At 45.0% G+C, this 27,494-nt stretch overlaps 2 protein-coding genes across 2 annotated transcripts in view; both read right to left on the bottom strand.

The window, feature by feature from the left end:
• Positions 1 to 3,057: 3,057 nt before the first annotated feature.
• On the bottom strand, positions 3,058 to 6,025 carry INSM1 (INSM transcriptional repressor 1). Its single transcript, XM_060186041.1, has one exon. The coding sequence runs from the start codon at positions 5,760 to 5,762 to the stop codon at positions 4,209 to 4,211; it is 1,554 nt and encodes a 517-aa protein (XP_060042024.1). The 5' UTR covers positions 5,763 to 6,025; the 3' UTR covers positions 3,058 to 4,208.
• Positions 6,026 to 12,900: 6,875 nt separating this feature from the next.
• Positions 12,901 to 27,494, bottom strand: part of CFAP61 (cilia and flagella associated protein 61) — a 322,791-nt gene continuing 308,197 nt past the window's right edge. Inside the window, exon 27 of the mRNA XM_060186112.1 lies at positions 12,901 to 13,338. Coding sequence (XP_060042095.1) covers positions 13,138 to 13,338 — 201 coding nt within the window. The 3' untranslated portion in view covers positions 12,901 to 13,137. The remainder of the gene's footprint in view (positions 13,339 to 27,494) is intronic.

The following is a 27,494-nucleotide window of genomic DNA, read 5'->3' as shown; positions in this document are numbered from 1 at the left end:
AAGATTGTTGTAGAATTAGGTCCAAGGGTTTGGACAAGTAGCTGGTATGAGGAGACAGACAGCCACTTCACCCAGAGTCTGCAGCAGAGGACATGGGGGCATGTGGGATATGAGTCACCCTCATTAGCAGCTGGACAACATCTGCCTGGCAACCTGCACTGCCCAGCCCAATCGTGTGGCCTGGGTCTCTGCAGGGCTCCCCAATATACTGAGGGTTGCCATTGTGCCACTAGAGTTCAGTCTGCTTCAGTTATGCCCTGTACCATGGGCACTTCCATTCTGGCCCAGCTTCTTATGCAAGGAGCCTTTGAGCAATTGCCTGAACCCTATAGTCACAAGACTGAACACAATAAAGGGGCCATCTGGAGGCAGGAGCACAGGTAAATCCCATGTACAGAAGAAAGGTGCCTCCGGGTTAAAAACCATTCAGCACTGGATTGGCAAGACAGCTCACCTGGAGAGTGTGCCTGCTTTGTTATGCACTTATTAAATTTGGGTACAAGACTAACTGACCCCCTAACTAACTGGGGGGAACTTCAGTGTTGGGATATTTCTTCCTCTGTCTCTCTATCTCTGTCTGTCTCTCTGAAAAAGCTACTCAGAGTAGTGAGGTCAAAACAAACAAAATTAAAACCATTCAGTACTATTCTCCTGTTCTGAGGGCAGGGAAATGTACCTTAGAAAGACATGACCCCCAGAAGAAAAGGGGTGATCCAGAGAGTAAGGCATTTGTTTGAGTCAGGGGTTCACTTTAGAACCAGCTTATTATGACATCACCTGTGTAGAAAGTTGTAAAATATCAAGACCATACCAAAAGTCAAATCCTCTCCTTCATTTGTTCTCTTCCCTAACTCCTCCTTCCTTGATCCTGCTACTTTTCTTAATCCCCTAAATCCCCCCCCACCTCACCCCCACCTGGTTGTGGGTGAGGAGGATGGTCTTGGCCAGTTTTCCTCATAGCCATATAAACAGGGAATGATTTTAGACACACAAGCTGTCCTCAGCATCTTTTGCACATTTATGAAGTGAATGTTGTGTCCTGTTAAGTGTTCTCTAATAGGAGTCCTTGAAAACTGGTATCCAGAGAGAATAAGCCAGTGAGGCCGGGAGAGACAGAATCTGACTGCCTTCCTGTGAATGATCGCACTAATTCATATCACACTGCTTTGAAATGAATGCACTATTTTTTCTTATTTTATACTATTTAGTCAACATAAACTCCACTTACCATGCAATTTCATTTAAATCTCACATTAAAAATTTAACTCCTATTTTAGAAATGCTACTGTTTGTCAGAGTGAATAAGTGGGGATGAAGGAGAACATCTGTAAATACCAAGTGATAAAGATTCCTCCTCTTATAAGTGGGCCTTAGAAGAATTTATGCTTTATGAATATGGACAAGAAAAGTGAGGCAAACACAGAAGTGGTAAGATACTCTTCCTACAGATGGATGTTGACTTATTGTGTGTAGCCAGTCATCAGGTATTTAAGGAAGCTTTTTATTGGCCCTCATTGTGAAAGATCTTTGAAGGAATAGTGTAAGTCAATGCGAACATTTGGAAAATTATTTTACTGTTCAGAGGGCACAGCCATCAGCTTACAAAAATCTGAATTTTTCTGTCTCATTCAAAGTTTATATAAAAATACTGCCTTGTCCTAGTACTTATTTCATTATTATTATTATTATTATTATTGCTAGAGAAACAGAGAGGAAAAAAAGAGAGAGAGCACAGCATGGAAGTTTTCTTTAATGCCATGGGGGCGGGGCTTGAACGGGCTCCTCTACATGGTTTACATGCAGCACACTATCCAAGTGAGCTATTTTGTCCTTGTACTTTTATATTGTGCCTCATGGGATTTTTATCGTCCTTTATTTTTACTTGATCTTAGCCAAAAGGCCGAGAAGGGATTCTTCCTTTATTTTCAACTGATAACATATGTCATCAGCATAAAAGGTGACTAACAATCTGTCCTAGGGGCAACTTAACTGCAGAGCCTTCTCCTCTATTGTTGTTCTGTCTCTAGAGCATCACAAAGGGAAAATAGTCAATGTTCCTGACAGTCAAGTCTTTTACTAAGCCCTCTCCCACACACAACTGTAGGTTCAGAGTCTGAAAATGATCTCTTTTGTCAATGTTTCCTTCCATGTTTTTTGCTGACTGCTCCCCTCCACCCATTCCAGCTGCACCTTGGAGATAAAGTTCTTTCCCCTTGTAAATTTGAAATCTCTTTGCTGGACAAACCTTCAAACAGTTAGTGGACCTTCAGAGGAAATGCAGTAAATATAAATAATAATCTACAGATTGAAGGAGATGCATAACTGTGGTGTTTAGCACAGCTCCATAATCGAAGTGTTTCAAAGAGCTAGGAAAACCACTCACAATATTAACTGGCGAGCGTCAGAATTGCTCTTCAAAGAGCTGAGTGACACATAACGGAAAACATTGTAATTACCTGTTATTAAGTGTAATGCTCCAAACAGATGGTGTTCTATTTTCCCCCCAAAGTGGATTGGTTACCTGATTGGAAAATTGTGTCTGAACCCTTACCCCAAACTCTGTGGTTTAACTTTCGTTGCATCCAAATGCAAACAGGCTTGAGTCCCTCACTTTGAAATTTTGACCATTAAATCATTTTTACTTTCTTCTCATTGATACTGAAAGATCAAAACTGCCTTAAAAGTGTCAGGAAATAAATGTTCTGCTAAATTAAAATAGTGTTCCTACACCCCTTTGGTCAAAAGAATAGATTATTGGGGACACTTGTGTAGAATTATTTGGAAAAACATATGCACTACCTTGATTCAAACTCCACCTTTTAGTACATTCTTCAGGACCTTTAAAGAGCTTACTTAGCTGTGTTGAGACTACGCCCTTGAACTTCCTGAGGAGCAGAATCCCAGCTCAGCCTCCACTCTGAAAATGTACTACCCTAGTGATGGCAGGTATCTCCTTTTACTGAAAATAATATACTTAGGAAATCACTGAGGTTCTATGTAAAACCCTTGTTGACATCATGTGATGCAGAAATAATTCCACCTTGTTTTGACTTTGAAAATATTTTATTTGAATAGTAAATAGTTATACAGTTGAAACAGTTCTATCGAAGCTTTCTATAAATAGCTAACAATTAAGAAAATAATGTATGTAGAAAAGAGATTGCATTTAAAAGTAAGAGCTGTCGGTTGTACAAGGGCCTCAGGGGGCTCCCCAAGCAGAATAAAATGGTAGGTTATCTGTAATTCGCTCAGATAGGTATAAAAGTTAAAACTTTTAGCAGATCCCTTTAGAAAAAGGCTCTCTTCTAAAATGCACAGTGAAATGTCAAGAGTGGTGGGGTGGGGGGAAGCACACCAAAAAAAAAAAAGATCTGCAATCAAATAATATCATAATCTTCATAATTAATATAAATAAATAAAGAATAAATAACAATTACTGATAAATCAACATATACATTTAGAGAGAACTCAGTCCTACCTCAAAGAAGATGACCAAACCGAAGTCTTATGCAAAGTATTGAGGCAGTTTCTACAACATCTTTAGAAAACCCTCCTCCCTCCCCCAAAAACAATCCCAACAGACAACAGTTCAAGGCATTTGTGGCTATACTAAAGAAAACTCTTTTTTTTTTAAGCAATTTCATTTGTTCACATACAAAAAGGTAAAGCCAGACTCCAGCAGTTCACAAGCCATAATAAAGCTAATCGTGTGGTAAGTTCAATTTACAGCCTGTGAAATATAAAGGCATTTATTCCTCAAGATTCACCCAAAACAACCCGTACGCTACATACATAGAGAGCAGAGATTGGTAGGCGAGAGCAAACCGAATTTCTAGACCATGAACACAGCGAATACTAGCAAGAAAAACAGCTCTCCCCTTCAAGGGGAGGCTTCCAACCACGAGACAAACGGGGACGGCTCTTCTCTCTTGTACAGAAAGAGATTGGCTTCTGTTGCGCCACGGGGGTGGGGGAGGCCAGGGGGGCACAACGCAAAAAGTTGGGTTCCAAAAGGAGTCACAACGAGGGGACTGGGGTTACCGTCACACCACACCGAGAGAAGAGGAGACAACACTTTCACCGGGGGTGGGCGCCCCCCCACCCCCTCTCGGAGTGGACACGGGTTTGGGGTGCGCAGGGCAGGGCGCACTCTCTTCGTGGGTCTCCAAGCGAAGGCACAGTTCGGGGCCCGGGGTGGAAGGCGCGCTCTAGCAGGCTGGACGCACTGGCACCTGCAGGAGGATCACCTGTCTGTTCTCGGACGGGTGGCACTTGTTGATGTGCCGCGTGAGGCCTGGCGAGCTGTAGAAGGTGGCCGGGCAGTACTTGCAGGGGAACACCTGGGCGGCGTGCAGCAGGCGCAGGTGGCGCTCCTGGGCTCCCTTGCTGGGGAACGTCTCCCCGCACACTGGACACAGGTGGCACTCAGCAGAAGCATTCAGACCCAGAACGCCGGCTTCTCCGTCGCCACCGGCCTCCTGGGGCACCTTCTCCTCAGACCCGGGGTACAAGGCCAGTAGGTCCTCGGACGGGGGCGCGGGAGGCGCGCCCTTGGCCTGCAGAGCCTGATGGTGAGCCAGCAGGTGCTTGCGCAGATAGGCCTGGCGGCGGAACTTCTTGGCGCAGTGGTGGCACTCGTACAGCCCGTCTTCCGAGCCCGACTCGGACACGCCGCCGGGGCTCGGCGTGTCGCGGTCGCTGCCGCCGCTGGACGCCTCCCTGGCCTCAGCCCTGGCAGCGGCTTCGGGCTCCGACGCGCGGGGTGCGGCGGGCACGGGGCGCGGCTTGTGCCAACGACGGTGCGAGGCCAGGTTGGCCGGGCAGCTGAAGACCTTGGCGCACTCGGGGCAGCGGTACTCCACGCGCACGATGCGCGAGCACTTGTGTTGCGCCAGCGCGAATGGGTCTGCGTACTCCTCCTTGCACAGCTGGCAGATGAACTCGCCCAGCGGCCGCGCCGCACCCCCCGCGCGGCCCCGCGGCGCCTCCACCGGGCCCTCCTTGATCTTGAGCCCCAGCACCGGCGACGTAGTCACCTCGTCCTCGAAGTGCAGTTTGCGGATGGCTTTGGGCTTCTTGGAGCCAGCGGCCTTGGCCGCCTTGGCCGGCGGCTCTGCGGCGGCGGCGGGTGGCCCGGGTCGCTTGCCCGGAGGGCGCAGGGCAGCGGCGGGAGGCAGCAGGGGGCCGGGCCCCGGGCCGCGGGCCGCCGCCTCCGCGCCTGCCGAGAAGGCCGTGCCCATCTTGAGCTCGGCGGGCGCGAAGAGCAGCGGGTCGCCGCCGCAGGTGCCGCCGCCGCAGGTGCCGCCGCCGCCTGCGCCGTTGGCGCCGCCGCCGCCGCCCGCTCCCAGCAGCGCAGCGGGCGTGGGGAAGGACTCGGCCGAGACCGGCGAGCCGAGGTTGAAGCTGCGCTCGAAGTACTTGTGCTTCTCGTGCTCGCGGCTCACCGGCCGCGTGGGGCTGTAGAGCGGCGCGGGGTGCGCCGCCTCGGGGTTGCCGAAGTGCGCAGCCCGCGGGCCGGGCTGGGGAGGCTGCGGCCCCGGCGCGCAGGCGAGCGCGGCGGCGAGCACCGCATGGGCGCGCTCGGCCGGCTGCGGCGGCAGAGGCAGCGGCCCCGGGCCGGGGTGGGGCGCGGGCGGCTCTGCGCGGGCGCCCCCGCAGCCAGGCGAAAGCAGCAGCGCGCGGCCCCCGTCCTCGCAGCCGCGGACCCGGTAGGACACGGGCGTGGACTTCTTGCTGCGCTTCACCAGGAACCCGCGGGGCATGTTGGCGCGGGGCGGGGGCAAGGCACGGACTCGGCTCAGCCTCTGCTCTGCGCCCCGGAGGCCTCAGTGGCCCCAGCCCATGGCCCGGGCGCGGCGGCTGCAGGACTCGCGTGGCGCCGGCGCCAGCGGCTCAGCTCGGCTCTACGCCCTGCACGCGCGTCCCTGTCCCCGAGCCCGCGAGCCGCTCCCTTTTAACTGGGGGAGGGGGCCATTGTTCTCGCCTCCCGCTTCCCCCGGAGCCAATCAGCGCGTCCGCTGCTCCCCGGCTGGGTCGGGTGGGAGGACGACGGGGCGGCCAAAAGGGGGCCGGGACTCGGGGGTCGCCCGGTAGGTGCGGCAGATGTACCTGAGGGCTCGGGGGCCCCCGCGCGCGCCCCTCGGTCGTCCCGCCCCGCGCCGCCGCCCCGCCCGGCCCAGGCACACGCCCGGCCCCGCCTCCCTTCACGGTCTGCTGCTCCTCTATGGGGAGGCGCACGTGCCTGGGCTTTGTGTCTCTCCTCCGGGGGGCGCGGAGCCGCCAAATGGGCCCGTCCATCAGCACGACAATGCAAGCCCCCCTCCCGAGCAGGGGATTACCCGCGGGTCGCTAGCAAAATAGCAACAAAGGAGAAGAATGGTCCCAAATATGTCAGGAGGGTTCAATCCGAGAGCCGGCGGGGAGGGGGAAAAGGAGCGCTGATTGGGTCGGGCCGCCTTGGGCAGCAGCAGGCGCCAGGGCCAGCCGAGTGCGGCTGAGGGAGCGCTGGGCCAGTCCGGGGAGGCGCAGGCACCCGCGGTGTTAAAGCAATCAGCAAGGGTCGAAATAGCTGCCAAGAGGGGTCGTGCCTTGGGTTGCTGGGCTGCTGGACTCAGGGTCCCAGAGAAAAGGAGACCCCGAAGTTCCAAGTTTGGTACACGATTTGGCCTTCTGGCTGTTGCTGGGGGCGATGCTTGTGACCGCCCGCTAGGCGTGCCGAGGGTCTTGGGAAGATTTCTCTAGAGTTTGAGAAGCGGTTGGCACCGCATTTCTTTAATCGTTGGCTGACTGCAGGCGTTGGAGAGAGTGGGAGGAGGGGGGCGCGGGCTGGGCCAGTTTCCAAAGGGAACTTGAATTCCCTTTCCTTTCCTTCCTTCTTTCCTTTCCTTTCCTTTCCTTTCCTTTCCTTTCCTTTCCTTTCCTTTCCTTTCCTTTCCTTTCCTTTCCTTTCCTTCCTTCCTTGTTTTCTCTTTCTGAGGTTCTGGGAGTGGCATCCATAGAAAGGCCAGATAGATCCCGAGCTCTTGGAACCTCCGGGTACCCAGGACAGAGCCACTCGGAAGGAGTGGGCCAAAGACCTATAGACGCTGTCGACTGCGGGCACCCAGTGAAGTTGGTCTCAACTCTCTGTACAACCTCATGCATTTTCATTCCGAGCGGGCATTTTGTCTGCCGGTTGACATCAGATGCTAAATCAAGGGCTCCAATCAAGGCGCTGCGGAATAAAGGGGCCGCCTGTCTGGGCGCGGATACCCCCGCCAAAACTGTGCCCCCTTCACCTTTGTGAAGGAAATTAACCTCCCGCTATTGAGCGCCGTCGCGGCCAATCTGGACGCAAAGGAGACGCGTGCTGCTGGCGGGGGGGGGGGGGGGGGGCAATCTGTCCTCCCAAGCAGCCTGCTTCCTCTAAAAGGACAAGCATTCCGCTCCCCCACACCCCCTCTCCCCATGCCACCAGAAAAAGACAACAGCCAAGATCCACAGCTTCACCGGCCTGCCTGAGGCCGCCTGGTTAAAAACTAGACTCAACTGGCCATCCTCAAGCTACATTCTCTCCCCAGCCCAGTCCCTGGGAAGCACAAAAGGCCACCTTCTCAGGAACCCAGCAGAACCCTGAGAGCTGGGTGCGAGGTGGTTCTGATTGTCCATCACTGAGAAATAGCAAAGGCCCAGCTCAATGGCAAAGACAGACCAAATGTCACATGGTGTGAGGAAAATGTCACTTTACTCAAAGAGAAGAAGCGGACACCCCCTCCCCAACACACACACACACACACACACACACACACACACACACACACCTCGAGTTACCTAGATTTGGCTGAGTTTTGTTCTCTCATAATTCCACCAAAGGTATTTGATGGTTTTTGGATTTCCCCTCTGAAAATACCCTGGTATGGAAATGAAATAATTTGTATAGAGTCCAAGTGAGTTAAAAGCTGTAGTGAGGACAGTTGCTAGAATTAATTTATCAAGGGGTTGATCGAGTTGTATGTCTGTGGTATTTTAAAATTGAGACTGGAAAGGGAAGAATACATTTTGAAAGCTCTCAGTCTGGTTTTGAAAATGATAACTGCGATGAGATGAATGCTAGTACAGGGAAAAGAAAAGGTAAAAAATCCTAAATTGAATTTAAACCATATAATTTTGATTCATTATATAAGTAGCTGATGCTATTTCCTTGCTCTTTTGAACACTGATTAATACTCCTGATGAAATTAGAAGTGGGGAAGGGATTCCGGGAGCAACTTTGGACAATTTTATTTTCTAATCACGTATCCCATCTGGATTGTGGAATAATAGGGCGGGGGCTTGGCCCGCATGTGCAACGCTTCTTTCATTCAACAGATAGCGGAGAGTTAGTAACCTGATGAATCCTTTAAAATAGCAACACCCATCCTTGTAGAGAGGGCGGGTGGGGAGGGGGTTGTGGATAAACAAAACAGACCCTCTGTCTGAATGCAGTGAATTCAAACAGGGCTCTGAATTAAGCCTAAGGAATCCATTGAATACCATTGAGATACTGGGATTCAATGGACCCGTTCCTTTTCTATGTGTGGCTTTTAGTCTCTTCCGCGAAAATTAAATCTGCTTTTAGACAGGCAGGCGCAAAATAAATGGAAACTTGAAGGTCCAAGTATTGAAAATTCATCTGGTGCCCCAGAGCCGGGTAAGAACTAGGCTGAACCCTTGCTTGCACCCGCGTGCATCCTCCCAGTAGGAGCAGCCAGGTTCCAGGTGGAAGCTTCAGTCGCCTGTGCGATTCTGTTTGCACATCCTGTATGGCCACCAGAATGGCAACTTCAGGTGGAGGCATTTGCTCTCAGTCTGGCAGGACAAGGCGTCACCAGGTTGAGCATCCGTGGCCGGCCTTGGCCAATTGCGGCTAGGAGTGGGGCAGCAAGGAGCTTTTTATTGGGGAGGTGTGTTCTAAAGTGTGGGTTTGGCTGGGGTGCACCTCAGCCGACCTGGCGAGTGTAGGTGTCCAAGAGTCCCAGGCCCCAGGGATCTCCCCTTCTTGAGGGGTTCTGGCCCTTCACCTCTTCGCGTCTGGACTGGCTTTCCACATGGTGGAAGTGGGCTTTTTGCTATGAAGCTGTAAGCTCCCTGGTCCTGGTGTCCTGAGCTGCAGTGAGGGACACACGCGATGGTGGGGGTGCACTGTGAACCCCCACTCCCATGGCTCAGGTCTCTGGAAGTTTCTAGAAAACATTTAGCTTGGAAATGATCAATAAAACGGAGGTGTTGCATCAACCAGTAGTTCACTGGGTTGTGGACCAGCGCAGGCCAACTCTGCGCTCCGGAAAAGGGCAGGCTGGAGGACTGGACAGCTCTCCCTTGATGGTGCGGTACTTTTGGAGACGCCAGGGAGGGGAGAGGGAAAGATGTCAGCTTCTCTGCCCCCCCCCCACGCCTTATCCCCACCCTGCTGCGGACCCCTTTTCGGGATTCGAGGTCCCCAGCCCTGCTGGGCCCACCCGCCTGGACCTGGGCCGGAGCGCGGTTCCAGCCGCGGGGCCAGCCGTCAGGTTGGGGCGGGGCGGCTGGGCGGCAGCGCGGGCCGAACTGGAGGCTTTGTGTTTGCAGGAATGAGGGGGCTGCCATGTGGGTCCCTGGGGCACGCGAGAGACACGCGCAGGCCCCCGCCGCCCCGCCCGGCCCGCTCCGGCCCCCGGGCACCTTCCGGGCCCCCCGCCCGCTGGCCGCTGCCTTTGTTCACCACATTAGCATAAAGCTGCCAAGGATCCCCAGTTTAAATAATTCCACACAAAAGGGGAGTGCATGAAAGAGAGCGAACAAGGGGGATCCGCGAGGCTGTGCCGTCCGCCCGGCTCGGGGAGGGACCGCGCTCCAGTATTTCCCTCCCCTCGAGTTTCAAGTGCCCCCGGCAATCTGCTGCAAGCCCATTATTCTGCCCGGGCCGGCGGGGTGGCAGCCGCCGCCTTTATCCCCCGGAGTGTGCCGTCGGGCCACCGCACGCTTCCTGACGGACCCTCGGGGGCTGTTTGTTTTTACCTCGGATGGGGCTGTCCGGGCCGGGGTGGGAGTCCCATTATTCGGCCAGGCCCCTAGAAGGGAAGGGTGGTGTATTCACCAAAGCTGATTGAGCCGAGAGTGCGGGACAGCCCAGAGAAGGGGTACTCTGCAGGCTCACGGAGGTGACCCTGACCCTGGAGCGCGCGCGAGGGGGCGGCCAGGTGGGCCAGCCCTGCATCTTTGGCCTCAGAATCAGCTCCCTAAGAAAGGCTAGGGCCACCCTCAACCTCTCTTCCCTAGGCGGTCGGGGGGAAGGATGGGGCCAGGCTCCAGCAGGTCAGAAGGGGCCTTTAGCTTTGGCTGCTCCTGGGCTTGAAATGTGTTGGTGTGTGCGTATTCTCCCCCGACCCCATCGCTCTCTGCAGGTGTCCCCCCCCCCACCTCCCAGTCTCTGCTCATTTCCCCACTACTCCACGTCTTTCCCAACTCTCTTCTGCCACCTCTTACCTCTTCTTCCCTCCTGCTGCCTCTCCCCATTTTTCAATACCTCACTTTCTTCTCCCTCAAGTTTCTTCAGTCTTTACTCTCCTTTGCACAGTCGCTCTCCTCCCTCCCAGCCTTATCTCCTGGCTTCTTCCCACCCCCATCCTCTCTTCTTCCCTCCATTTGTCACTCCTTTCTCTCCAGGTCTCCCTCTGCCCCTATCTTTCTGGCCCTTAATCTCTCTCCTCATTCTTCCCTTCACCTCTCCCCCCAATTCTACGTGTGTTATTTTATTTGTCTAGAGAGAGCCTATTTGTTCAGTGATGTGTGGCCTCCTGGCTGCCTGCTTTAATGGGAGACTCGGAGGCTTGGTTTCTGTGAGCATTAGCATACAGCTGCGGGCTTGCTGCCTGGTTCCTGGCGCTCACTTTATCCTAGCCTTATCGTCACCTCTTCTCTCAACCAGAAAACAATCAACAGCTCCTCACACTCCGAGACTTTCAAGCCCCTCTCCCTACTTCTTGGCTCCTGTTCACTTGCTCGCCTGCATGAGCTCCCCCCTCCCCTTACACACACACCTACGTAAGGATAAATATTGATTGGCTGACTTTACATTTTATCCTTTATGCAGTATTCTTTCCCTCTCTCACCTTGTTATTGCTATTATTATCATCATCATTATTCTTCTATCTTCCTGTGATATTTGGGTGTAACAGAGCCATAAAGAGCCATTTTGGGGAGGTGTCTACACTCAGTTACAAACCAGCATGTGCCAGGAGATTGTCAGAGGCATCTGCATGGTGCGGCTGCTACTTGTAATTGGACAGCTGGGAGATTTGGAAAACTTTAATTTTGGTGCTTTCTTGTCATCATTCTTGTTTAAAAACCATTGAACTCCAAGTCTAGGCATAGAGCCCAAGATACTCCCAGCTCAGTAGCAAATGCTGAAACATGAAGGGACTCCACACATTCATCTGTCTCTACGGATGCCTGTGCACGCACAGAGAAGTGCACAAATCTTGTTCTCTCTAAAACCCTTTCCAGTGAGGCCCTTAGCACAGCCAGTTTCAAGCAGTGATCAACAACACTTAAATTCTTATTCTTAGCAAAGCTGTTCCTCAACAACACAGTTCAAGTCTGCATATATATTCTAAAACCTTCTGCCCACAGTCAGGAAATTACTCACTTTCTGCACATGGGGTGATGATTAGAATGCTCCCAACCAATATACTTTGTAAACTTTAGTCTGAACATTGTCAAATCTGTCAGGGCTCTTATGGAGGCCCTAGACTACTTTTAAAAAGAAAAAAAAACCCATCAGATTTACACATGATTTGGTATTAAAGTTGGCAATGCCACCCGAGGCTACTTTTATGTGACTAGAAGTTTTTTAATGATAATACTTGCTTCCAGGGTGTTCTGTGATTCACTAGGCAAGGGTGCCAGTACCAGTCACAGGAACTTCACTACTTACTGATGAATTAGACCCAGGGCCTCTCAGAAGAAAGGGATGGGAGCAGGACAGTTTTTTCAGCTGACTCATTCACATTCTACTGAAATATGGCTCCGTGTGTGTTGTTGGCAGTTTGAAGAGCAAACCAGTAAGCAATTATTCTCCATTCAAGTTACAATTTTGTACCATATGCTGGACCTGTTCTCGCCACACCCCACCAATGACCTGTGCATTTATGTAAAAAGTATGTGTGAAGGAATTAGTGGGATTGGAAAGAATTGCTTTTGGCTGGCTGACTAGCATCAGAATCTACTGTTCTGGAACAATTTTAGTTTTAAAACATGTAAGGTTAATAATGTTACATTGAATAGTGTTATAATGCTAATGTTATGTAAAACTTGAAATGGTTCCCACTTCTGCAAAATACTAACATTAGTGTAAAATAATGAACACAAACTGGAGTTGTGTCCATAAAAACCAATGTTAAGTCCTCCTGGTCAAGTGTGAATGAGAAAAAAATCTTATATTTCATCCCTGCTGGTTCACAGGTACATCTGACTTTTGGTAGGCACATACTTGCCTTAGAAGAAAGGTTTTCTTACCCACATTACAGGTATCAATCTCTGTAAGTCCCTGCTACAAAGCAGTGGTGCTCTGGGTCAAAGAAGTGAGCCAGATAAATCTCTCACTACTATTTTTAATCTAAAACCTGCCCCATCTTAGTTTTTCAATGTATTAACACCCAAAAGAGGCAACATGAAGTGGAATATAGGTACTGTGATAGAAACATCCTCCTTGCAGAATTTTATGTAAGCTTTCCTACAAGCAGTCCTGGTTGTTTAGTTATAAGAGTAGTTTCTCATCACCACTTATTAATTGTCCATTCTGAGCACAGAATTTCTTTCTTAAAGCTAACAAAATTGGAAAGTAGGGCCATTAGGAAATTGAACAGAATCACACCCAAGGTAAAATTACAAAGACGATTCGCACACAGTATGATCTTATTTTATTGCTGAAATGGTTTATTCTGCATAAGTACTTGGAGAGCTTAGCCCTGTCTCTGAAAAGAGACGCACAGTCATGCGCCACCTACTGGAACATCAGTAAAGTCTGAAATCATAGAGGTGCTTATTGTCAAGCCAGGCTTTCTAGAGGCTTCCTATTTACGTGGAGCATTTCCAGGAACTACACGTTTGCAAGCAATAAAGTTGAGCCCGTGGCCTTGACTAAATGATGCCTGGCCAGGCATACATGGGCAGGTGGTACTGATTATAGTGCAGATAGTCAAGGATGCTCTTTTCTACCAATGTCTTGTAGATGCTTTCCTGGAAAACCCTTTTGAGGTATTTCCTGGGCTTCTCATGCAGGTTAATTTCCTCATCTTCTATCTGATGGGATAACTGTTCTATGGAAGGAAGGTCTTCTTGCTGAAAAATACAATGAGATGTTCGATACAGATTTATTGAATTTGTATTCACAGAAGACGGCATTTTTCTGAAAAGATAGTGCTCAGATCCCTAAGGGTGCTCACTGTTCCCCCCCATTTAACATTTATTTTTTTAACTGTGGAAAAATATATGAAACATAAAATTTACCACTTTAACCACCTTTAAGTGTATAGCTCAATGGCACTGACATTCATGATGTGGGACAGTCATCACCTCCATCTACCACCAGGGTTTTCTTCATTCTTGAAAACCAAAACTCTGTGTCCATTAAACACAAAAACTCCCCATTCCCACTCCCACAAGCTCTGGCACCACCATTCTACTTCTGTCTTTTTTTTTCCTCCCCACCTCTCCTGGTGGGGAGTTTTTCCTCTTTTTCCCCTCCATTCTTTTATTTGATAGGACAGAGAGAAACCGAAAGAAGGGAAGATAGAAAGGGAGAGAGAAAGAAAGACACATGCAGAATTGCTTCCATGCTTCCTTGTTAAGCCCCCCCCCCACTTTTGGTGGAGACCAGGGGCTTGAACTCTGGGTCCTGTGCATGGTAGTGGGTGTACTCAACCAGGCACATCACTACCAGGCCCTCTTTTACTTCTGTCTTTATGAATTTGTTGGCAATGTTGCCTCCTATAAATGGTATCAGGCAACACATGCATTTTGTGATAGGCCTCCTTCACTTAACAGTATGTTTTCAGGGTCCACCAAGGATTATCATTCTAAGCTTTCCAGAAAACTATTTGTAGATCACACTTAGAAAGTGATGAAGACTTTTTATATGAAAACTCCTTGATGATAGACTTCAAGTGATGAAATTCTTTAGGAATAGGATTTTCAAAACCTTGGAATATATTCTTACTGAAGTCATATTACACCAAAAGTTGATAAAGACAGGACTATCTCCAGGTGGTGGTGCACCTAGTTAAGAGCACACGTTACCATACACGGGGCTCAGGATCGAGTTTCCACTCCCCACCTATAAGCAGCAAAACACATCTTAAATGTCTTTCTCCCTATCACCCCCCTCTCTTCTTAGCTTCCCTATGTCCTAGCAGATAAAACAGAAAGAAAAAAAGAAAAGGAAAAAGGAAAAGGAAAAGTGGCTGCATGGTAACATGTGGGTGTGAGTAGGGAGGAAACTTGATACATGGAGTTCTATGATATTATAGTTAATGGAACTGGATGTCTGCACTTACCTCAAAACATGGTAGAAAGTGAATGAAATGGATCATCTCAACATTTCACACACACACACAAATACTGGAAGGCATTTCTCTTTTTTTTATAATTACACTCACAAAAGAAATTCCTTTGTGTTTAGATATCTTCCACTTTCACTGCTGGACTGTCTCTGCTACAAGTGTCGCCACCACTGATACTTGTGTGAGGCGCTAGCTTCTGCTCCCTGTGCTTACACGCCCACTCCTCCCATAGAGGGGGCAGCCAGTTCCTGTTCCACAGGAATCCGAACTTGGAACAGACACCATAGCATGTCTCCTCTACCATGTTCTCTCCCACCCAACACATGTGAATGTGGATGTCACGGTGATCCCCCAGTAGAGGCTTTCTTCCAGAAGTTTCACTTTCTGGAAACCTGAAAAAACCCACAAGTGTGCTTTGGGGGTTCTTTGTGTGTCTTCTGCAAGGATTTCTGGGGTGCTGACAAGAGCCTGCTGTCCACACTGAGTTCATGCACGGCAAACTGACCTTCAGAAAATGACTGCTCATGGAAAAAGGCTGAGGTTAAAGGGGGGAGGATGGGTGGTAGCACACTCAGTTGAAGGCACACATTACCATGTGCAAGCATGTAGGTTAAAGCCCCTGGTCCCCACCAGCAGGGGGAAAGTTTCATGAGTGGTGAAGCAGTGCTGCAGGTGTCTCTCTTTCTCTTTCTTCCTTTATCTCTGACCTCACTTTCTCTCTGTTCTATAAAAGAAATACAATGGGAAAAAAAGGAAAGAAAAATGGTTACTGGGAACAGTAGATTCATTGTGCAGCCACTGAGCCCCAGCAATAAACCTGATGGAAAAAAAAAAGAAAGAAAAAGAAAAAAATTGAAGGGTCCTCAGCCAATGCCATGAAAAGTAACTTTTACTTGGTTTGAAATTTTACTTTGTGAAGATCAGGGAAATATTATAGCAGTAATGCAACAAAATTTCATACTTGAGGTTCAGTAGTTCAATCCCTGGTGGCACCATAAGCTACAGCTGAGAAATGTTCTGGTCTCTCTATCTCTGTCAATCACTATATAAATACATTTTAAAAAATATTTTATCTATTTATTTTGGTTACAAATAGAAATTGAAAAGGAAGAGGGAGATAGGGAAATAGAGAGCTGAAGCACTGTTTTACCCACTCATGAAGCTTTCCACTTGCAGGTAGGACTAGGGCCTTAAACAGTAATGTGTTCTCTACCACATATGCCCAACCCCATAAATCTTTTTAAAAAGAAAAATTTACTTGGGAAGGTAAAAGAAGGCTTCCCTTTTAAGTTTGACAACACACACACACACACACACACACACACACACACACACACGAACACACATATGCAATTATTAACCAAAGAGTTCTGTCTGAGGCTTCAAAGAATTTAGGCACAGAGTTTTCATGGGATAACTAGAAAACTAATAAACTTTTACTATGGGGTAATATGCATTGCAAGATTACATTTTGAGAGGAAGGGAGGTAAGGGAGGTAGCTGAGGAGCTAAGCCAAGTTCAATAAGTATCAGCTCATAGTTGGGGTTTATATTTCAATCTAACTTGATTTTCTTGCAGCCTAAAGATAAGTGTAAAAACCTGTTTGAAAACCCAACAAGAGAAAAGGAGATCACCTGAGACCTCAACAAGACAGGACTAGAATGACTTTGAGAATCTACAAAATCACAGGTGAGTGCAAACACATGTGAACAAAGAGGAGCCTAAGGAGAGATTCCTAGGGTTAAAGCCTGTTTCTACTCCTGAGTGGCTGGTAACAGTCCGGCATTTTAGTGGTTGAGGCACCACCTTTTGTCTGTTTTACCAACAAAAAGACTGCTGAAGGGAGGAGAGGACTCCCCTAAGATTTACCAAATGCAACTGTGGGTCTCCATTGCTACTGTCCTCAGATACTGGAGCAGCAGTGGAGAGGCTCTGTGCTGACATAAGGGGACAGAGAGCTGACCAGGAAACTCAGGAGAAGATCTACACCCTGGTGGCATAGCGGTGGGGCTGTGTGGGAGGCTTTGCACATTGTTCTCCTGATGAAAACATGGTGAATAATTGCCTCAGAACCTACAGACAATAAATGGGACTTGTTTAGAAACTCACAGGGCCCAGCAGTGGTGCCTGGCTTGGCAGAGAAGCTGAATTTAGCCTGGAGCTTTGGATCCTTGGGGTGTGGGAGCCTCTTTGCAAAACCACTGTATTATCTCTCCCTTGCTCTGATTTATCTCTTGGTCAAGAGCGAGTGGTTAAGCTAACAAGCCTATTTATAGGTAAAAAGCCCTCAGGCTCACATAGCCTACAGGGAAGAAAAAAAAGAAAAGGTTTTAACAGCCACTGTGCTCCAACTCAGGGATTGAAATAATATTGAAACAACTGTTAATTTCCACAACTGTGAACTCTTTAAGTACCCTACTTAGACACAAGTCAATCCAGGCAAGAGTGATCAGTAATTTGAAAAGTATTGAGAGAGGGACCTTATAACATACTATATAGAATGGTTAAACCAAGAAGAAATATTGGGGGGGTTCCTGGAAGATGGTGGACTGAGAAGCTGCTAGTGGCTTGAGCTCTGATCACATCTTCTGGAAACGGTAGTATTTTCTGCCTTTAGTAGGCCAGTCAATAAGGGGTCCTAGCAGTGACACCAAGGAGGTGACTATAACTTAATTTGGGTTAAGAATTAGAGTAGAAAAAAAGGGAACGAAAAAATTTTTTTCCTTTTAATTATTAAGCACACGGCCCCCCGCCAGGCAGTCCCTGGGGACCAGCTCCTAGCAGAATCCCCTGCTGAGCTTCTGTCTTTACCAAATTCCTGTCCCACCAGGGAGTATCATTCATTCTAAGTCTATACCCTTCTGAAACTTCTGGCCTTTTTTCTTTCTAAGTAGCCAACCCCCCCCACCTCACCCCGCATAGCTAATTAAATAATTAAAAATAAATTAATTAATTAAAAAAACTCTTTCCTTTCATTGCTCTTTTATGACTGTTCCTTTTCTTATCTTTTTCTTTTTTCTCTCTTTCTTTTTTTATTCTTTTTCTCATTCTTGTCATCCTTTCTTCCTTAATCCTACAGCTCCCAAAGCCACAGGCCCCAGCCCCCACACCACCAAACAGTGTGCTTTTTTGAATTCATTGATACACATTTGGGAATTATTTTGGGGAAGAATTCTGACTCAGAGTGGACTCTCTATGTGTGTATCTCTGCTCTAGTTCCCTTTCCCCTCTTGTTACCCCTAGAATATATAGTGGATAGTAGACTTGCATAACTGTCTATTCTTGCTATCCCTTCTTCTTCTTTTTTTTTTTTTCTCTTTCTTCTTCACTGGGATTTGGTTACTATTCTTTCACGGACTGGAGAAATTGGCCAACTGGTAGTGATTAAACTGCTTCAATACAGAAATGAAAACAACATTGGAGGAATGGCAGTACTAGGGAAACAACAGTTGAGACCCCCAAGGAAAATACTGATTATCTTGAGGCAATTAGAGAACTGAAAGCTGAAATAGCTGTAATGAAGAAAGAAGCTGAGGCAAGGGAAAGCAGACTAACAGAAGCAGAAAACAGAATTAGTCAGACAGAGGATGAGTTAGAGAAAACGAAGAAAGAGGTGAAAGAGCTTAAAAAGAGATTGAGAGACACTCAAAACAACAACAGAGACATATGGGATGATCTCAAAAGAAGTAACATTCGCGTAATTGGCCTGCCAGAGGAAGAAAGAGAGGAAGGGGAAGCAAACATTCTAGAGGAAATAATAGAAGAAAACTTCCCAGACCTGAATAACAGAAAGGATATCAAGGTTCAAGAGGCCCAGAGAGTACCAAACAGAATCAACCCAGACCTGAAGACACCAAGACACATCATAGTCACAATGAGAAGTAGTAAGGATAAAGAAAGGATCCTAAAGGCTGCAAGAGAGAAACAAAAAGTCACATACAAGGGAAAACCCATAAGATTATCTGCAGACTTCTCCACTCAAACTCTAAAAGCCAGAAGAGAATGGCAAGATAGCTATCGAGCCCTGAATGAAAAAGGGTTTCAACCAAGGATAATATATCCTGCTAGACTTTCATTCAAACTAGATGGAGGGATCAAAACCTTCTTAGACAAACAACAGTTAAAGGAGGCAACCATCACCAAGCCGGCCCTGAAAGAGGTTCTAAAAGACCTCTTATAAACAAGAACATCACTATAATATTTGCAATATATCAGAGCAAACAAAAAATTTTTTTTTGAACAATGACACTACAATACATTAAATCCATAATATCAATAAACGTCAATGGCTTAAACTCACCCATCAAAAGGCACAGGGTGGGGGGATGGATCAGAAAGCATAACCCAACCATATGCTGCTTGCAAGAATCCCATCTGTCACAACAAGATAAACACAGACTTAAAGTGAAAGGATGGAAAACTATCATACAGGCTAATGGACCACAAAAAAGGGCAGGAACAGCCATTCTCATCTCAGACACGATAGATTTTAAACTAAATAAAGTAATAAAAGATAGGAAAGGACATTACATAATGATTAGAGGATCAATCAGCCAAGAAGACTTAACAATTATTAACATCTATGCACCCAATGAGGGACCATCTAAATACATCAAGCACCTACTGAAATAATTTTAAAAATACATCAATAGTAATACAATAATAGTGGGAGACTTCAATACCCCACTCTCACACTTAGACAGATCAACAAAGCAGAGAACCAACAAAGATACAAGAGAATTGAATGAAGAGATTGACAGACTAGACTTCTTGGACATTTTCAGACTGCTTTACCCCAAAAAACTGGAATACACCTTCTTTTCAAATCCACATAACACATACTCAAGGACAGACCACATGTTAGGCCACAAAGACAGCATCAATAAATTCAAGAGCATTGAAATCATCCCAAGTATCTTCTCAGACCACAGTGGAGTAAAACTAGCATTTAACAACAAACAGAAAATTATTAAAAGACACAGAATTTGGAAACTAAACAACATACTCCTTAAGAACCACTGGGTCAGAGACTCACTCAAGCAGGAAATTCAAATGTTCCTGGAAACAAATGAAAATGAAGACACAACCTATCAAAATATTTGGGACACAGCTAAAGCAGTACTGAGAGGGAAACTTATAGCCATACAATCACATATTAAACACCAAGAAGAAGCTCAAATGAACGACCTTACTGCACACCTCAAGGACTTCGAGGAAGAGGAACAAAGGAACCCTAAAGCAACCAGAAGGACAGAAATCACTAAATTTAGGGCAGAAATAAACAACATCGAAAATAAAAGAACCATACAAAAGATCAATGAAGCCAAATGTTGGTTCTTTGAAAGATTAAACAAAATTGACAACCCCCTAGCCAGACTCACCAAACAAAAAAGAGAGAAGACTCAAATTAATAGAATTGTAAACGATGGAAGAGATATCACAACTGACACCACAGAAATCCAGAGAATCCTGCGAAACTTTTATGAAGAACTATACGCCACCAAGCTAGAGAATCTGGAAGAAATGGAACAATTCCTAGAAGCATATGGCCTTCCAAAACTGAACCAAGAAGAACTACAAAATCCAAATGCACCAATCACAGACAAAGAAATTGAAACCGTTATTAAGAATCTCCCCAACAACAAAAGTCCTGGACCAGATGGCTTCACAAATGAATTCTACAAAACTTTCAGTAAACAGTTAGTACCCACACTTCTTAAGCTTTTCCATAAGATTGAAGAAACAGGAATACTCCCTTCCACCTTCTATGAAGCCAACATCACCCTGATACCAAAAGCTGATAGGGACAGAACAAAAAAGGAAAACTACAGACCAATATCTCTGATGAACATAGATGCCAAAATATTAAACAAGATCTTGGCCAACCGGATACAGCAACATATCAAAAAGATTGTTCATCATGACCAAGTGGGATTCATCCCAGGAATGCAAGGTTGGTTCAACATCCGTAAGTCAATCAATGTCATTCACATCAATAAAAGCAAAGCCAAAAACCACATGATTATCTCAATAGATGCAGAGAAAGCCTTTGACAAAATCCAACACCCATTCATGCTCAAAATTCTACAAAAAATGGGAATAGATGGGAAATTCCTCAAGATAGTGGAGTCTATATATAGCAAACCTACAACCAACATCATAATCAATGGATAGAAGCTGAAAGCATTCCCCCTCAGATCGGGGACTAGACAGGGCTGTCCACTGTCACCATTACTCTTCAACATAGTATTGGAAGTTCTTGCCATAGCAATCACACAAGAGAAAGAAATCAAAGGAATACAGATTGGAAGGGAAGAAGTCAAGCTCTCACTATTTGCAGACGATATGATAGTATACATGGAAAAACCTAAAGATCCAGCAGAAAACTACTGGAAGTTATTAGGAAATATAGCAAGGTATCAGGCTACAAAATCAATGTACAAAAATCAGTGGCATTTCTTTATGCAAACACTAAATCTGAAGAAGACATCCAGAAATCACTCCCATTTACTGTTTCAGCAAAATCAATCAAATACCTAGGAATAAAGTTGACCAAAGAAGTGAAAGACTTGTATGCTGAAAACTATGAGTCGCTACTCAAAGAAATAGAAACTGATACCAAGAAATGGAAAGATATCCCATGCTCATGGATTGGAAGGATAAATATCATCAAAATGAATATTCTCCCCAGAGCCATATACAAATTTAATGCAATACCCATCAAAGTTCCACCAAGCTTCTTTAAGAGAATAGAACAAACACTACAATCATTTATCTGGAACCTGAAAACACCTAGAATTGCCAAAACCATCTTGAGGAAAAGAAACAGAAATGGAGGCATCACACTCCCAGACCTTAAAATATTAATATATATAAAGCCATCATCATCAAAACAGCATGGTACTGGAATAAAAATAGGCACAAAGACCAGTGGAACAGAATTGAAAGCTCAGAAATAAATCCCCACACCTATGGACATCTAATCTTTGATAAGGGGGCCCAAAGCATTAAATGGAAGAAGGAGGCTCTGTTCAATAAATGGTGTTGGGAAAACTGGGTTGTAACATGCAGAAGAATGAAATTGAACCACTTTATCTCACCAGAAACAAAAATCAACTCCAAATGGATCAAATACCTAGATTTCAGACCAGAAACAATCAAATACTTAGAGGAAAACATTGGTAAAACACTTTCCCACCTACACCTCAAGGACATCTTTGATTAATCAAACCCAATTGCAAGGAAGACTAAAGCAGAAACAAACCAATGGGACTACATCAAATTGAAAAGCTTCTGCACATCCAAAGAAACTATTAAACAAACAGAGAGACCCCACACAGAATGGGAGAAGATCTTCACATGCCATACATCAGACAAGAAACTAATCACCAAAATATATAAAGAGCTCAGCAAACTTAGCACCAAAAAAGCAAATGACCCATCCAAAAATGGGCAGAGGATATGAACAAAACATTCACTACAGAGGAGATCCAAAAGGCTAACAAACATATGAAAAACTGCTCTAGGTCACTGATTGTCAGAGAAATGCAAATGAAGACAACACTAAGATACCACCTCACTCCTGTAAGAATGGCATACATCAAAAAGGACAGCAGCAACAAATGATGGAGAGGATGTGGGGACAGAGGAACCCTTTTACATTGCTGGTGGGAATGTAAATTGGTACAGCCTCTGTGGAGAGCAGTCTGGAAAACTCTCAGAAGGATAGACATGGACCTTCCATATGATCCAATAATTCCTCTCCTGGGCCTATACCCCAAGAACTCCATAACACCCAACCAAAAAGAGGTGTGTACTCCTATGTTCATAGCAGCACAATTCATAATAGCTAAAACCTGGAAGCAAGCCAGGTGCCCAACAACAGATGAGTGGCTGAGAAAGCTGTGGTATATATACACAATGGAATACTATGCAGCTATCAAGAACAATGAACCCACCTTTTCTGGCCCATCTTGGACGGAGCTAGAAGGTATTATGTTATGTGAGCTAAGTCAGAAAGATAAAGATGAGTATGGGATAATCCCACTCATCAACAGAAGTTGAAGAAGAAGATCTGAAAGGGAAACTAAAAGCAGGACCTGAGCAAATTGTAAGTAGGGCACCAAAGTAATAACCCTGAGGTGAGGGATAGACATGCAGCTTCCTGGGCCAGTGGGGGGTGGGATTGGGTGGGAGGGATGGGTCACAGTCTTTTGGTGGTGGGAATGGTGTTTATGTACACTCCTAGTAAAATGTAGTCATATATATCACTAGTTAATTAATAAGAGAGGGGGAAAATTAATTGTATGTCTCAAAGTTTTTCAAAACAGAAACTGAATCTTTTCTCAATATATGCAGTGTAATTGATATGCAGACTCTCTCAAAAGCCTAGACCAAGTAGATCAGAAGCAACCAATAGCACAGCTATATATAAGATACTGGGTACTGTACAGCAAACCCTAAGAAAAGGACTTTTCAAAGTTAACCCAATTACCAAATAATGTGATGATAACATTAACTATCGATTGTCTTTTTGAACCCTAAGACAGCAGGAACCTCTCATCTCCACTACAGAGCCTCTACTTCCCCCAGTCCTGGAACCCTTGGATAGGGCCCACTTTCCCGTATACCTCTCCCAATCCATATCAAATAATATTGCATCTGCCGATCACAACCTAACCAACACAATGATTGCCATCTCAACATGCTTCACTTCAGACTGTGTCCAGAGACTACATGTGTGGAATGACAACCCTTCAGCTTCATTACTCGGGTGACACCTTTCCTTTCATATTATACTCTAATTCCATCTCAGGTGGTTCACTTTCTACAAAGTCCCAAAACCTAGATACACACCAGTTTCTGTGAGAGAGAGCATATGTTCACATGTATCCGTAAACTACTGCAAAATATATACCTGAAAGCAGAAGTACACTAGAGTTTGCAGTGAGTATCCCCCTAACACTTCCTCTCCACTATTCCTAGCTTTGGGTCCATGATTGCTCAACAACTTGTTTGGCTTATTATGTTAACTCTCTTTTCAGTCACCAGGTTCCAGATGTCATCAGGATGCTGGCCAGGCTTCCCTGGACTGAAGACCCCACCAATGTGTCCTGGAGCTCTGCTTCCCCAGAGACCCACCCTACTAGGGAAAGAGAGAGGCAGACTGGGAGTTTGGACCAACCAGTCAACGCCCATGTTCAGCGGGGAAGCAATTACAGAAGCCAGACCTTCTACCTTCTGCAACCCACAATGACCCTGGGTCCATGCTCCCAGTGGGCTAGAGAATGGAAAAGCTATCAGGGGAGGGGGTGGCATATGGAGAATGGGTGGTGGGAATTGTGTGGAATTGTACCCCTCCTACCCTATGGTTTTGTTAATTAATACTTTCTTAAAAAAAAAAAAGAAGAAATATTGGATAAAATGAACCAGGACCAAAGTCCAGCTAAAAGACCCCAAAGGTTCAAGCACAGAATAATGAACTCAACATCCAAATGCTAGTTAAGGAAATAGTTACAGGAGTGAATAAAGAGTTTGAAAGAATCGTCATCAGAAATGCAGAAACAACAAATGAAACTCTGTAAGAAAACACTAATTATCTCAAGGTTATTAGAGAACTGAAAGCTGAAATAGCTGAGCTAAGAGCACAACTAGCTGAACAAGCTAAAACAGTATCAGAACAGGGTAAAAAATAGATGAACTCCAGAAAACAGTAGAGGGGAGAGAGAATAGAATCAATGAGGCTGAAGACAGAATTAACAAGATTGAGGATGAATTAGAGACAACTAAAAAAAAAGAAAGAGATCTCAAAAAGAGATTAAGATATACTGAAAACAACAACAGAGACCTATAGGATGACTTCAAAAGAAATAATATACATATCATTGGCTTACCAGAGGAAGAAAGGGAGGGGAAGAAAGCATTCTTCAGGACATAATTAATGATAACTTCCCTAGTCTAGACAACATCAAAGACATAAAGGTTCAAGAAGCCCAGAGGGTCCCAAACAGAATTAACCCAGAGTTAACAACACCAAGACACATCATATTTAGAATGGAAAGGAATAAGGATAAAGAAAGGATCCTGAAGGCTGCAAGAGAAAAACAAAGAGTCACCTACAGAGGAAAACCCATAAGATTAGCAGCAGACTTCTCCACACAAACACTACAGGCCAGAAGAGAATGGCAAGATATCTATTGAGTGCTCAATGAGAATGGCTTTCAACCAAGATTACTGTATCCTGATAGACTCTCATTCAGACTAGATGGAGGCATAAAAACCTTCTCAGACAAGCAACAGTTGAAAGAATCAACTATCACCAAGCCTGCCTTGAAAGAAGTTCTGAAAAGTCTCCTACAGACAGTCAGATCACCATAAATATGTCATATATCAGAATGCTCTAAAAATCTACAATAATGGCATTAAAATATCTTCAATCTATTATCATATTATCAGTAAATGTCAGTGGCCTGAATTTACCTATTAAAAGGCACAGATTAGGAAGATGTATCAGAAAACAACCCAACAATATGCTGTCTGCAGGAAACACACCTAAATCAACAAGACAAACACATCCTAAAAGTGAAAGGATGGAAAACTATCATACAAGCCAATGGCCCACAAAAAAGGGGCAGGAACAGCTATTGCCATATCTGACACAATAGACTTTAAAATAAATAAAAATTAAAAAGATAGGATGGACATTACTTAATGCTCAAAAGATTAGTCAACCAAGGGGACTTAACAATTATTAACATCTGTGCACCCAATGAGAAGCCATTTAAATACATCAAATATCTACTGAAAGAGCTACAGCAATATATTAACAGCAACACAGTCATAGTAGGGGACTTCAACACCCACTCTCTCAACTTGACAGATCGTCTGGGCACAAAATCAACAAAGACATGAGGGAGCTAAATGAGGAGATAGATAAACTAGAACTATGGGAAATTTTCAGAGTCATTTGCCCTAAGAAACTGGAATACTCATTCTTCTCAAGCCCACATGTGTCATTCTCATGGATAGAACATATGTTAGGCCACAAAGATAGCATCAGCAAATTCAAGAGCATTGAAATCATCCCAAGCATCTTCTTAAACCACAGTGGAATTAAACTAACACTTAACAATCAACAAAAGATTAGTAACAGTCCCAAAATGTGGAAGCTTAACAGTACACTACTTAACAACTACTGGGTCAAAGGGGGAAATTAAGGAAGAAATCAAAATGTTTCAAGAGTTCAATGAAAATGCAGACACAAGTTATCAAAATACTTGGGACACAGCTAAGGCAGTACTGAGAGGGAGGTTCATAGCCATACAAGCATACATTAGGAAACAAGAAAAAGCTCAAATAAACAACCTGATTGCACACCCTACAGACTCAGAAGAAGAACAAAGGAACCCTAAAGTGACCAGAAGGACTGATATAACTAAAGTTAGAGCAGAAATAAATAACACTGAAAATAAAATCATACAAAAGATCAATGAAAGTAAATGTTGGTTCTTCAAAAGAATGAACAAAATCGACAAACCTTTAACCAGACTCACAAAACAAAAAAGGGAGAAGACCCAAATAAATCAGATCATAAATGAAAGAGGAGATATCACAACAGACACCGTAGAAATTCAACATATCATGCAAGGCTTCTATGAACAACTAGCATAAAAGTCCTAGACCAGTTGGTTTTACAAATGAATTCTACAAAACCTTCAAGGAAGAGTTAATACCCCTACTTTTAAAGTCTTCCAGAAGACTGAAGACACAGGAATACTCCCTTTCAGCCTCTATGAAGCCAAGATCACTCTGATACCAAAAACAGACAGGGACACAACCAAAAAAGAAAACTACAGACCAATATCTCTGATGAACATAGATGCTAAAATACTGAACGACATTCTAGCCAAACGGATCTAGCAGTATATTCAAAAGATTGTTCATCATGACCAAGTGGGGTTTATCCCAGGGATGAAGGTTGGTTTAATATACATAAATCAGTCAACATGACCCACCACATCAATAAATGCAAGATCAAAAACCACATAGTTATACCAATAGATGCAGAGAAAGACTTTGGCAAAATCCAACATCCCTTTATGATCAAAACGCTACAAAAATTGGGAATAGATGGAAAATTTCTCAAAATAGTAGAGTCGATATATAGCAAACCTACAGCCAACATCATACTGAATGGTGAAAAACTGGAAGCATTTCCCCTCAGATCAGGTATTAGACAGGACTGCCCATTATAACCATTACTATTCAACATAATGTTGGAAGTTCTTGCGATGGCAATCAGGCAGGAGTAAGGAATTAAATACATATTGGAAGAGAAGAAGTCAAACTCTCCTTATTTGCAGATGATATGATAGCGTACATAGAAAAACCTAAAGAATCTAGCAAGAAGCTTTTGGAAATCATCAGGCAATATAGTAAGGTGTCAGACTACAAAATTAACATACAAAAGTCAGTGACATTCCTCTATGCAAACACTAAGGTAGAAGAAGATGAAATTCAGAAATCAATTCCTTTTACAATAGCAACAGAAACAATAAATATCTACTAACCAAAGAAGTGAAAGACTTGTATACTGAAAATTATGAATCACTACTCAAGGAAATAGAAAAAGACACAAAGAAAAAAAAAGACACAAAGAAGTGGAAAGATATACCATGTTCATGGGCTGGAAAAATTAACATAATTAAAATGTATATACTACCCAGAACCATATGCAATTTTTTCTTAATATTTATTCATTTATTTATTCCCTTTTGTTGCCCTTGTTTTTTTAATGTTGTAGTTATTATTGTTGTTATTGATAACGTTGTTGTTGGATAGGACAGAGAGAAACGGAGAGAGTAGGGGAGACAGAGAAGGGGAGAGAAAGAGAAGACACCTGCAGACCTGCTTCATTGTCTGTGAAGTGACTTCCCT

The sequence above is a fragment of the Erinaceus europaeus genome, chromosome 1, assembly GCF_950295315.1.
Source record: "Erinaceus europaeus chromosome 1, mEriEur2.1, whole genome shotgun sequence".
Taxonomy (NCBI): Eukaryota; Metazoa; Chordata; class Mammalia; order Eulipotyphla; family Erinaceidae; genus Erinaceus; species Erinaceus europaeus.
The sequence above is the reverse complement of the archived record's forward strand: the minus strand, read 5'-3'. Positions and strand labels throughout refer to the sequence as shown.